General features: G+C 50.0%; 1 protein-coding gene across 1 annotated transcript in view; it reads left to right on the top strand.

Moving 5' to 3' along the window:
* Positions 1-2,443: 2,443 nt before the first annotated feature.
* LOC147662061 (atlastin-2-like) overlaps positions 2,444-13,634 on the top strand; it is a gene marked incomplete at its 5' end in the record, with an annotated part of 106,322 nt that continues 95,131 nt past the window's right edge. The window contains one exon of the mRNA XM_086951143.1: positions 2,444-2,506. Within this exon, the coding sequence (XP_086807269.1) occupies positions 2,444-2,506 (63 nt within the window). The remainder of the gene's footprint in view (positions 2,507-13,634) is intronic.

The following is a 13,634-nucleotide window of genomic DNA, read 5'->3' as shown; positions in this document are numbered from 1 at the left end:
CTGTAATGTTGCCCCTCTCCACCTTTATTCAGGCCATTTACATTCCAAGAAATAATATTAAACTCCGCTAGTGCCCTATATGGGCTGACAATTCTGCTGTGAAAATGTGTGTACAACATTGGAGTATCTGACCAAGTACTGTCTTTTAGCTAACTAGAACAACAATTCAGTCCTACCAACAACCCCCAACCCACACTTCCCAGACTGAAGCATCTATCCAACTCTGTGATCTCCAGCTTGTCCATGGCATATCAGTTATCTGTTCCTATTGAAATTAACCAAGTAGTACCAGCAACAAAATAACTGTCAATATCCCCTAATGTCTAATCACTCTAGGGCAGGGAGAGTGCCCTCCTAGTAGCCTTAACCTGTCGTCCTGTCCCCATCTCTTCCTCGACCCTGGTCTCCTCATCTTCACTGGAGTCTGTAGAGACAGGCTCCATAACACCAACCGCCCTCTGCCATCTCCGCCACAGGCTCTTGGGCCAGGGATGTTGTAGTATTTTTTACTTTGCCATCTAATGAACATCTGTGTCCCCAGTTCTGGTCTTTCAGAGGAGTTCTGGGATACCGACTCGCTCCTCTACCCAGTGCAAGGTGCTCTCCGGGGAGTCGAATAAATTTGCTTTCCCCTTCATAAATAGCTTTCAACTTTGCAGGGTAGAGTAACATGTATTGGAGATCCATGGCTCCTAAATATTGTTTCACCTCCTGAAAGGACCTGCTTTGCTGCTACACCTTGATTGTATAGGCAGGGAAATTTAAGTTTAGAGTTGCATACTCCCCAGTCGGGGTGCGCCTGGCTGACATTACTTTTGCTCTCCTCTCTACTGCCTGGTGGTACAGTGCGACAACTTGCCGCCCACATACAGCCTGTGAATATGTGCAAGTCTTTCTTGGGCTAGCCAAGGGAGGCACACGTGAGAGGCCTGCGATCTAGTGTCCCACAGTGGCAGACCCATCCAGGCTTACAAATCCTTCCTGTAACCAGTGCTCCCAGGCTCAACGCAGCTGGCCCCCTGCCAAATGCCAGCTGTAGCGACAACAGCCCTGGAAGGCTTCTTGCTCTTCCCTCCAGTTCCAGCTGTTGGAGACCGCCAACCAACATCCACCGTTGGGGCCTCTAGTGTCTTCTACCCCCAACTGCATCCGGACTGCTGGGCAACCACAAATCCAGCTCTCCTCCTCCACCTGTCCCCGGTGTAGTCCAGCGGTCAGTGGGCTGTGCACTTTGGGCCCAGCCTCTGCCAGCAGAGTAAAGCCTTGTCTGCTTGTAATCTTTTGACAGCCTTTAGAGGGGACTTAGTCTTCACAGAGCCTAGAGGACACTGGGCGGCCAGCAGGGAACCTTCTGTGCCCATCCTGGAGGCTAGTATGCAGGATTTTCTTCATCTTAAGTGCGGCCGGCTGGAGGCGCTCTAGATTGCGGCCACCATCTTGATCACAACCCTGGAAGTTCTTTTAATCAATTTTCTGACATCCTGACAATGTCTCGAAGTTCTAATCTGAACAGTTTGGCAGTTAACTCCTTCTACCATGTCCACGTTTGGTAAATGTACGTTTCATATTAGTCGTTCACCTAGGGGGGCATAATATATGTGAAAGCTTTCTCCTCTGTCTTTCAGAAAGACTAGGAATAGTCGCTGCAGTCTACATAAGCTTTTGTCGTGTCCATTCTGCGGAGCAACATTTTGTTAAATTCTATATTTTGCATTTAAATTATTTCCTTGCTGTATAAATGAGTCTACAATCTGTTTGTTAAACATGCTGTGGTTTGTACTTAATTTGTATTAAAGTGCAAAGGTTTAATTAGGAGCCTCCTGAATGCTGAGGTTGCACAATATATGCCAAGGTTCCTACTTTTGATTCCACATCATGCTTCTTTGATCCACCATCCTACACTTCATGTCCTTTTACCTCATACAAGCTTTTTTTCCTCATTTATCCATGTGTCACTGTTATCCTATTGGTCTGTTTCTCCTTACTTCCTTTTCGGTCTTCCATTCTCCTGCTTGGTGTTAGTCACGTGAAAAATAGGGTTCAGTCCCAAAAAATAAATGTCATGACCCAATACCTACAAGCACAAATTTGTTTTTTCTCTGTTCATAGTAGTACACATGCACATAACTTTAGGAAACAAATACATGAAGCTATTTCACTTGATAACTGAACACTTGCACATTAAATAAAAACACAGTAAAGAAAATGTGGTACAAAGTATTGGAGTTAAAGTATTTCTCCTATGCACAATGGTCATGAGCGGAAGGGAGTTTATTATTTTTTTCATTGCACTGCCTGTTCATTTAGATCCATTAGCTCATGCCTCAGAATTTTAGTAATACTTTCCACGAAGTTAATCTAGATACCTTCCATTTTAGTGTGTGATAGCAGTCTAGTAATTGTTTCTTTGATTTTTTTTTTCTGCTAAAATGTGTTCTTTCATTTCAAGGCTTACATCAAAATCTATCAAGGAGAGGAGCTGCCACACCCAAAGTCCATGCTGCAGGTATTGTATTTTTTGTTTTATTTAGAGATTGAGCCAATTACCCGATGCAGGTGGATAGGTGCAGCGCCAAATCCAACTATCAGAGGTGGATCTACCTTCCTCTGGGGTCTTCTAAAATCTCTGCCAGTGTTGCCTGTGTTCAGTGTAGATAGGCCAGTAAGCCTAAAAAATATGCTAGCCACTGCATAAAAATCACGCCCTTTAGTGAGAGGCAACGGCTTCTGTTTCCCCCACTTGGGACTTTACAAAATCTGTTTTGTTACTACTGTGCATCGCGAAAAGCAGATAATGGAGAGGAAGAGAGCAAAGTTCTTTACAATCCATCATGCAATAGTACTGTTTAAACTTTAACCTTTACAGGAGATGGCCTCTATTAAGGCCATTGGTTCTCCTGTGAACACAGAGCTTGAGCCTTCTCAAAGGAATCCTCTCTACCCTTGTATTTGACCAGAATTCATTAACTCCACCTCCTCTGTCACAGTTTTTAATATTTTGACAATTGTTTAGATCCCTTGGGTATGTAGCGGTCAATCCTGGATAATCAAATTGGCAAAACTTGAAATTGGGGCAGGCCATAGAGAAAGAAGAGGAACTTAAAGTTGGTACCAACCCAGGACCACTGTGGCAGTATACCCTGACATGGGACAGAAACGCTCATTTAGACTTATAAGCATATGAGACATAAAAACAATAAAGACCAGTGTTTCAGAAACTCTGCAGGTTTTTTTTTCTTTTTTAACAATTCGGAAGATTTTGGAACCCCAGAGGAAAATATAATGGGTCTCTTACATAACACTCATGCGGTATAGTTTTTGTTGTTGCATTCTGGACTTGTAGCCCTATGTTTATAATGGTAAACATCAAACGTCAAGCCCCAGAAAGTAAATTATAAAACTTATGATTTGAAGGGAAAACACTAGATGAATACTCGTGGAATTATAAATGGAATTATTTGAATGTACTAACAGAAATTTTCAAGCCCTTTTCCAGACTTGACATAGAATTAAAATTGTGCCGCCATTTGTTGAAAGTTTGTTGATGAAAATACTGAAAAATATTTTATGAAATAACCCCTATACTTCCACTATATGTTGATTAGAGGTTGGGAGGGGTGGGGTGCGGAACATCGGAGGAGGGGGCCTCAGGGGGAGTTTGGGGTGGGGTGAATGGGGTTGGGGGCAGGGGGGTTGGGAGGGGCTGGTGGGGTGGTTTGTAGCATGACCGGGATGTCTGGTCATCGTAAATTGTTGTCCCCTCCCTTGCTTAATTGTATCCGTTACCACAAATAAATGAACTCCATCATTGTTAGCTTAGGAGAAGATTGTTCTGGAACTGTAGGCCCTTGGTGAGATGTCTAAAGATCTACTCTACAATCAAAATTGTCTGAAACCCTTTAGGATATCTTCACCAAACTTAATTGGTGGTTTCCACAGCACCATCATCGGCAATAGACCTACTCTTGAAGCCCTGAAAACCTAGAGGCTGCCATTAAGCGGTGGCTGCTACTGGAACCATCAAAGCTGTGACTCCTGCTTTGGTGAGGATTAACAAACATCTGAAGTAATATAACGCAGATGAGTGCTGAATATTGCTTAAAATGGTTGTTCTCTGAAGTTTGTTTCAACTCCTTTAGCCACTCTTCTAAAACAAGTCCTCCGTGCCATTGAGATTTACCTGTGCAGAAGGTAAGCATGCTTCAAATCAGAAAAGGAGTGACGATGTCTCCTAACCTCTAAAAGAAATGTATTGCTGTTACTTTATGGTTCAAAGTAAGGATCCCAGTCAACATTAAAGATCTGGAGTTTATCCGAAAAAGTGAACAAATGGGTAAAGATAAACATTTTGAATGTTTGCCCTACATCAAATTTACTCTCAGGTGGACTGGATGTGTGCCATAGATTTTCGCAATACTTATTTGCACATAGCCAGTGTCTAGCAACACCTGAGGCTCTTCCCATTTCCAATAACCTTATCTGATAGAGACTACTCGCCGCAAATTCCCTTCACATAGAATTATCCCCAGGCGTGAGACCGGATCCGGAAACTTTTTTGCCACAGCATGCCTGCGTGCCGGGGGTGGGGCGACTCCGGCCAGGCGTCGTCCACGCACGTGACGTCAGCGAGGTCATATAAGACCCGCACTGGCGCGCCTACGTCAGTTTTTACTTTTCCACGTGCAACGCAGATCCGGTCCTTGCTATGGGTTCTATTTCGGGCCCTTTTTTCTCCATTCTTTTGGTGGAACAGTGTGCGAATGCCTTCGTGCTTCAAAATATGTACGTTTTGTAGGCGTCTTATGTCGACGACGGACCTGCACCTCGTTTGTATGTGGTGTTTGGGGGAGGATCACAGCACTACCTACTGCGAGGCTTGTCAACCGTTAAAGCCGAAGTCGCGGTGGAAGCGCCGCATGAACCTTCTTTTGGTGCGTCTCTCCAGGTCCACGTCCTCCCCTCGGTCTGCTTCGGCAGACGGCTTCAGGTTCGGCCGTGGTCGTCGCCCTCACCCTTCTCCGATGTCACGTGAGCGTTGCTCCCTGGTGGGTAAGTGTTGCAGTTTGTCCCCAGGGGCAGGGTTCTGGCCTACCGGGGGCGTGGACTCTCCGCGGGGGATGCCGCCCGCGTGTCGACCTATCCACCGTTCCCCGGTGTTGGGGCGTTGAGTCCAAATGGAGACATACGCGGTGGCTTTGCAGGCCTCGCTGGCGTCTCCTCCTCCTTTCCCTTCTGGGGCGTCGGAGGACCCCTTGACTTGCGCAGGGCCCTCTGCAGCACAGACTGGTTCGAATCCAGGTTTGGAGGGTGTGGCTCTGTTGGGGTGCGGCTCCACTGGGGCACCTGCTTCAGGCCACAGCATCCCTGCCTCGCCGCAAACTCCTGCGGGAGTGCCTGTGGGGTCGCGGGAGGCCCCCGGGGCTCGGGTCGCATCCCTGAGCCCCTCTCGGTCCCTTGACAGGGTGGTCCTATCTAGGACCGAGGTGACGCTTCTACGGCGCCGGCAGCAGCTGGACTGTGCAGAGCCACAGGGGTCGGTGAACCCTCCTCGCCCACGCTCCGGGTCGAGGCCAGGTAAGGACCCCTCTACCCTCTCCAGGCCCCTCTCGTCCTCCCCCGCAGGCGGCTGCCTCGACGGGGGGGGCGAGTCGGAGGTGGAATCGTCCCTGGCACCACCGTATGGGTTGTCGAGCAATCTACGCCTCATTCTGGGCCCCGATTGAGGGAGTGCTTCGTGTCACTCCCTAGGACCATCTTGTTCCCCCACGCGGATGGCTACCTCAGTGGGGGTCGGGTCGGCTCTGTTCCGGGGCCGGTCCGGCTCCAGCACCGCTCCCCGGTGCGGGTGCCTGGGAGGAACCTGGTCCGGCGACACCGGAGGGTGCCGACACTCTGCCTCCGGTGGCGGACTCTACGGCTCCACGCAGTGGTCCTGCCGCGGATTGGTCTTTGGATGCTCCTTCTCCGGAGGCAGCCTGTATTTTGGTGTTGTCCTCCCCGGAGACGGGTCACTGTGTGGTGTCTTTTTCACCGGCGTTGAAAGGCGGCTGTCCACCCTTCCTGAGGCAGAGGTGTTCGTCGGAAGAGCGCAGGTCCCTCATTCGTCTGCCCCTTCTGACTTCCAGGTCTGGCCCTTGCCCGCCCTGCTTATCCTCTGGGATGGCCGCCTTGGTTTGCAGCCGTCGCCCACGGTGGAGCTGCATTTCCCTGCAGTGGAGGCCTACGGAGGTGGGTGCGGCTTTCGCTCACGCGGTGTCCACGGCAGTGGGCATCCTGTGTATGGGTGACCCAGTGGCTCACTTTCCGGCGAACCATCTACTGGAGATTCTCCACCAGGGCTATGGTGAGCGGCAACTATTGCTTCCATTTGAAGGGGCTGTAGGAGAGTAGGGTCTGCAATCCTATGATCACCCAGATTTTTTGCTTTTGTTTCACTGGTTTACGACTTTCTCTGGCTGTGGGCCTGCCAATCAGACCCACAGCCTAGCTGTTCTCTCACTAAATTGACATGTGTACCTTAGGTGCATTATCCAATTGGGACTGGGCCACCTTATCAGACCCTGTAACTCAGGGCATAGGTGTACCCAGGGCCTACCAGGGGCTGAAGCATGTATTATGCCACCCCTGGATGGCCATCTAAATCTGACACAACTGGCTGCACGACAGCTGGGGCAAGGTGGTGTAATCACCCTTTGCTTTAGATATAGTACACCTATATCTAACCCTAAAAATGGACACACAGATTCCTATCAGTCACTCCTATGGCAGGCCTTGACAATCCTGAAGGCAGAGTGCTTGGAATCGTGTGAAATGGTGCTCTGGCATGAGCTGAGCCCGTTTGCAGCTTGTGGAACCTAGTCCTAATAGCTGTTCCATGATAACGCATACCATATACTCTTAAGTGCATTATAATCCTCGTGGTTAAATGCTATCTTTGGTATTGCTTTATCAAAACATGTCGAGTAAGGTGTCATACGAATTGGAATACTAACCCCTCGCCAATTCTGGCGACGGGGTTAGCATTCCACCCTTCTAGAGGGACACGACATGTATGTAACTGTGAACCCCGGTTAAAGTTAAACGAAGCCTCAGCTCCACAAAATGGATGCTGCCACCACAGACACGAGTCTGACCTCCTGCTGCTGGGAGTCCTTCCAGCAAGGAGAGCTTGGACAAAGGGTTTCCTGTCAGGGGCGGTGCTAGCACCATCCCAGACAGGGTTTTGTGTATCCTGGGTAGGCAGGGCTTTACAGGAAGGTGACTGCTGAGTGGCACCCCGGTGCTCACTACGCATCTGCCGGCTAGAACCAGTTCCAGGGGCACACCAGCCCCTGACCTGGGGAAAGTCCGGCATGGTAGAGGGGTGTAACCACCCCCCTTCCTGGTCCCACCCCTAGGGCAGGACCTAGTCGCGTACCCACCCCTTTCTTTAGGATAAAGGCAGGAGCGGGGACCCTTCCAAATTAGATCATCTTTGAATCCTGAAACGACTTTCTACGAAAGGAATTCAAGACTTCTTCTCAAGATTTCTCCCTTGTGACTAAGGAGTAGTCACCCTGCATCCGCAGGCACCATCTAAGAACTCTGCGGTTTGCTGCACGTCCTTCCTCAGGAATCTGACCGACCAGCACGACGAGACCCGGCTTCCCTGGCACCTCTGACCTCTACCTACCCCTACAGCTAAGCTGAGAACCGTAGGTGCGACGAAACCTCGAGGGACCGGCCATCGTCAGAACTGCACGACTCTAATCCAGCACGACCGCCGAGGGATCCTCTGGTGAGTGCTTTGGGGTCCGAGAAGCCCCGACCCTGAGCAGCTCCAGCACCGAAGTCCAGCCTCCCAGCATCTCCACGATCTGCGTGGGGCCCTTCTGCTTTTTGCTGCTCACCATGTTGTTTGGCTACTAGCCCGCTGGCTTGTGGCCTTCTTAACGACGCCCGACTACATCACTGCTGCTGGTCTGGTTGCTCCAGACTGGCCCTTGCTCCCTTCCAAAAGAGGAGCACCCCGGACCCTCCTGGTCCACTCCAGACGGCAATTTAGGTCCACCGCGTGGGCTTGAATTTGCCAAGATTTGTTGCCCCAATCCTGGGTCCAGCGACGTCGACAGCTTCATCCATCGTGGGACAGCTCGCACCTCCATCCTGGTCGCCGACATCGCCTCCTGGTCCGTGAGATCTGCAGAGCACAGCGTCGCCCACTCACCTAGTCGAGGTGACTACCCTCCGGTGCCCTCCTGGTGCCACCTGACTACTGGCTAGTAGTCACGAACTTGGTCCCCTCTGCTTTCAGGTGTCATCCATCTTCGATCCAGGCTTGGATCAACTCGAACTATCTTCACTGGTCGCCTGCCAGCAACTTCTTTCTTCAGGCTCCTGGTTCGTCTACGAGGATTCCCGACGTCTTTTGAGACATATGCAGCTGCAGCCCCTGGGCTAGGTAAACTCGGCCTTTCGGTGCCCCAGCATAGCCTCACTATCCAAGGGTCAGGATCCACTGTCGTTTTCGATCTACCTTATCGGGTTCGCCCGAGAACACTAACTTTGTCTTTACTAGCTCCCATAGACTTTGTCCCGCATCCCGCATCCCGCGTGAGAGTGCACACTCTGCACCCGAGTCCCCTAGGCCTCCTACTAGTAATCTGAAGGTTCAGTAACGTAGTCCTAGCGATTCCAAAGCCTATTAGTACAGTACTTACCTGCTAGTAATTTCGCATTCCACTTCCATAGTATATGGTTTTTCGTGCCCCTCGGGCATTTGTGTAAATTGTGCAACTTGAAGTATTTTCATAAGAGTTTTGTTGTGTGCTTAGTACCCTGTCCTCATAAAGAGTACAGGGCTGTTGTGATTCTAATAAATACACTGTTTATTTTCATAACACTTGTGTGGTGTCCTTTCACTTGGTATTCAAGAGGTATATGTGATGGTATAACAGCTGGCTTAACACGCCCTCTAGAGTTTAGCCCGAAGACTGCTCGTATCCACGCTACTAGGATAGCTGGCCTAAGGTTGACTTACAACCAATCACCATAAGGGTTGCTTGGACTGATATATAATGTTCACTATTCTAGTGAGCACTTTGTATCAGGCCAACTTCTCACAGGGGCGGATCTAGCTCGCGACCAAGATGGCTGCTTGAGCCGATAGCTCAGATAGACTGCCACATTTCCGATTAATTATCCTGCTGCTGTGCCGCTTCTCTCCCCCCTACAGTGTCCCATAATACTGGAGGCACCAGAGAACTGATCGCACAAGGGCCGACTCTCCTACCTGCTCACTCGGCGGAGATACGGTTCCCTCGATGCTGCGGTGGACTCGCCCCGAGTTGTTGGCGGGCTGAGCCTTGAATCCCTCCTTCTTCCCTCCGGCTCGGGGGGCGAAGTTTGGCTCCCACAGCGACCCGGCTGTGGATTCTGCGGGGCTGTGGACTGGCCCGACTGCTGGAGAGGGAACTGGTTGCCCCCTTCTGTGATCGCTGCCCTGCGACTGCCGGGGAGGAGCTGGCAACCTGGGAGTGCTGCCGAACAGCCCTGCTGGTGCGGTGGGAGTGGCGCCTTCTGGTGAGCACAGGCCACGCTCCGATTGCTGACTGCAGGCCCCGATATATATATATATATATATATATATATATATATATATATATATATATATATATATATATATATCCTATATGACGTGTTAAGTTGACATGAGCTTTTTAGGAGTTTAAACGCCATTTTACCTTTCTGCTGCTTTTGCACACGACACATAGCTGTTGCTTTAGCTTTGAGCCTAGTAGAATGTTTTCGATTCTTGTGAGAATAATATGTTACTCTGATAACAGTCTTGTTTGGCGAGCTGTGTCTGTACAGTGGGTGCAGAAACCTTCGAGGATATCTCAACACAGTGGTTGTTGTGAGCACTGATCTTCTCACGTTCCTAGACACAACATACATGCAGCTGCAGCCAAGTTCTGGCTTTAGGCGTGTTTTATATTGCTTTGCACAAGAGCATACAAACACACTTGATGGTGCTTCGCATGCCGAAGAGCTGGTTGCTGATGATGTGATCCCTTAACACTAGGATCTTGAGGTATGGGGCCGCTCTGCTAAAACCTAAAGAGACCTTCTTAGATATAATACAATATACTAGCTAGGGAGGGTGAGAATTAGGTTTTGTTAAACCCTATTCATTTTTAGCATAATACTATGCTTGCACCGTTTGTGTTCTATGGACTAGTGACTATGCTGATTACTTAGTTTCTTATAATATGTTTGCTTGTATTAGCTAAGATACTGCGTTTGAGAACACTGCATTAGTGAATAAACATTTCAAATATGCACATGTCCTCTTTTACTCCTTGTTCTGGATTGAAATGATTGTATAACGAAAGCGTGTTCATGTGTTCCACGTTACCTGAGGTGTACTAAGTCCATGTTCTGGTTTGTCTAAGCATTGGGAGTTTATGATAACCAATGAGACACTGATAGCTAGTCTGGTAGGGGATTTTTGGGTACTAAGGTGAGTTTTGGCACACCCTAATTCACTGAGGTTCCAGGCCTCTATGCACAGTTCTGTCTGAGCACGGAATCCCTGCGACAACCCCTTGGACACGGGCTGGGGAGCGGCCCTGAGACGTTTGCGGGTGCGGCGGTGAGACCTTCTTTACGACCCTCCTGCCTCTTTGGTGGCTGCCGGTCGGGCTGGTTTTCTCCCCGTGCCTCGCCTGGATTCTGACTGATGCGGCCTGCGGCTGCCTATGCGGTGAGGCCTACTGCTCGGCCCCTAGTGCTCCTGATACTGGGACTTATTGTTTCTGAAGCGGGCGGCTTGACCTGGGGGCGCAGCGAGCCCCAGCACTCTGGGGTCTGTGAGGGCTGATGAGGGTGGACTGTTGCTGGGCCCCACCTCTCCCTAGATAGTGTGGCGGAGCGTTTCTCGGGGGCTGCTGTGGATGCCCGCTGAGGGGAGCCCTACTGTTTGTGACCGTGTGCTGCCAGAGGTCCTTTCTACACGGGGTCCTTGCCCTGACGGCTGGGGTCAAGCCTTTTGAGAGGAGCGCTGCTTGACTGCCCCCCTCCCTCTGATTCTTGATGCAGCGTGGTGGACCGGCCGCGAACTGACCGCGGGCGGGGTGAACAGAACTGCCGGAGGCTGGGACCTGTTTGCTATCAAGTAGAGGTACGGTGACTAGCACTGCGACGATTGAACCACGCTCTGGTAACTCAGAGGGGCCTGGTGAGGTGTCCCGGCTGTTTGAACCTCCCCTCGGATGTATACGCGGGGCACTGGGACTGGGCTTTATTTGATCTCCACCCCCCCCCCCCCCCCCTTTCTCCTCGCGATCCACAGGTTGAGTCCTGCTGGTGGGGGGAGGTGCAGTACGCTGGCTCAGGGACTCTACTGACTGGGTGTAAGCAGAGGGGCCTGGTGAGGCCGCCATGTTGCGAAATTTGTGACTAGCTCCCTGAGGGCCTTTCCTAATCCGCGGTGACTGCGACAGCCCCGGTACTGGACTGAACGATCTCAGGGCCCTTCCTGTGTGTTCACTGATAGCGTCATGCGGAGCGCCCCTCTGCAGCCCCAACACCCATCTTGAATTTTACGTCGGGAGAGAGACTTGCGCTACGCCAATATGGGGCGAGTGGATAGGACTCAACCCAAATTGTCTTTTGACCCTAAGCGGACCAAACCTGGCGAGACTTTGACGGAGGGTGGCGCTGAAGAACAGGTACAGGTCGCGGAGGACCAGAGCCAGGACATTCGCGGCCTACTATTGTCCATGGGAAAGAACCTCCTAAGCGGAATAACCTCCCTAGGCACCAAGATGGATGCCCTAACCTGTAGAATGTACCGCATGGCCAAAAGACTGGATAAGCACGCAGAACGGCTTGATATGTCGGAACAGGCGCAAACTGTTCTTCATACTGAACATAAACCGATGGGCAGAGTGCTCCAAGTCTACAGGTTAAAACAGAAGACCTAGAGGCCCGTTCCCGGCGCTGTAATCTCCGCATTACAGGCCTGCCGCAGTCTACAGCTACGTGGAACATGGAATTCTTCATGGAGAAGCTGTTAAAAACACTGCTGGGAGACTCTTCTTTCTCAAATATGTTTGTGGTAGAAAGGGCGCACCGATCTCTGGGCCCTAGACCAGAGCGGGGTGCACCCCCAGACCGATCATATCGAAGCTGCTAAACTACAGGGACAGGGAGGTCGCACTTAAGCTAGCCCGTGAGAAACAGCCATTAAGATGAGGGGTCTACTATTTCGCTGTTTCCAGATTTTACAGCCAAGGTTCAGGGGGCGCGCTGCTTATTTGCCCCTATTAAAAGACAATTCCGAGAATTCGGAGCGGACTACGCCAAGCTGTACCCTGCGAAATTGAGAGTTAATCGCCAGGGACGCTCGCATATTTTCACAGACCAAAAGGCCTTACAAAAAGCGCTGAAAGAGTGGGTGTAAGAGAAGCGATCTCACCCGGACCAATATCTCCTGAGCGAAGCATCGGGAGGATACATGGACCAACAAGATTGACTCTGACATGTAACCTAGAACTATTGAGTAGGGCCTGATGATAGGGGGGTAGGAGTTTTGTCCATTGGATGCTACTGGGCTGGGGTCGTGACATACGTAGCTGAGGGGGCTGGAACCTCCGATAGCGCTCCTTGCGGATATGGTTTCTTTCATCTGCGTGGTGGTGGGGGTTCTGCATACTCAGGAAGGGGTTGACACATTGCGATGCCCTTTAGATGCTACCTGACTCCAACTTGGCCTTCTGTTGAAGATGGGAGGGGTCTGCTGCGACAAACCAATGTCTGGCGGGTTTGGGGAATTGATCTATGATGTGTCTATACCTCCTGGGGACTAGTCAAGTTATGTAATGCTACTCTATCTCACTGCTGTGAGTATTTCTACAGGGCGGGTGAGGGGCTGGATCATTGGGGATCCCACACCCTTATTGTGGTGTGACCTACATCTACCCCTTCGTGACTCACACCTGGGATGTGTTTTGTTGCCTTACAACACATTTGTTGGAAAGCATCTTTTCTAGTAGCCATCACTTTAGCCACAGTGAACTTTATACGGTTTTCTTAAAAAATAAATGCAGATATTTATTGGGAGAACTCAATTTGTTCACCCAAAAGTAGTATAAAAAATTTCCCTTCCAACCTTTTTATAGAACCCCTTCTCTCCAGCAGAGAGAACCTTACTTTCACTGGATGTTAAAATGGTGTTTAAGTTCTATCGCGCTACAACAGTTGGATCAACTTTTTGTTAATTGTGGGTTCTTTCATTCACGTCTGGCCACTTCTAAAAAGTATTTCCAGATTGCATCCTGTAATGTTATTTTAATGCTAACAGAGCGTTGTCTACAAAGCCCACGGCCCATCCTACAAGGAGTAAAGTGGCTACTGCTGCATTAATAAGAAATGTTTCCGTTTCTGATCTATGTACAGTAGCCACTAGGAGGTCCATACCCAGCTTTACAAGACCTTTTTGTCTTGACTCCAGTTCCAAAGTATATGGTGTGGTGCTCTAGCTTCCTTACTGAATGTTTTTGGGCACGGTTTCTTTGCCTTGTCTTGTGCCTGCTTTTTATGTGAATACTATTTCTACTGAATTCCTGGCTTTCCAGTGCTATTCAGTGACT

Source organism: Lissotriton vulgaris, unplaced genomic scaffold (assembly GCF_964263255.1).
Source record: "Lissotriton vulgaris unplaced genomic scaffold, aLisVul1.2 SCAFFOLD_630, whole genome shotgun sequence".
Classification (NCBI taxonomy): Eukaryota; Metazoa; Chordata; class Amphibia; order Caudata; family Salamandridae; genus Lissotriton; species Lissotriton vulgaris.
This window is presented reverse-complemented; position numbering and strand designations above follow the sequence as displayed.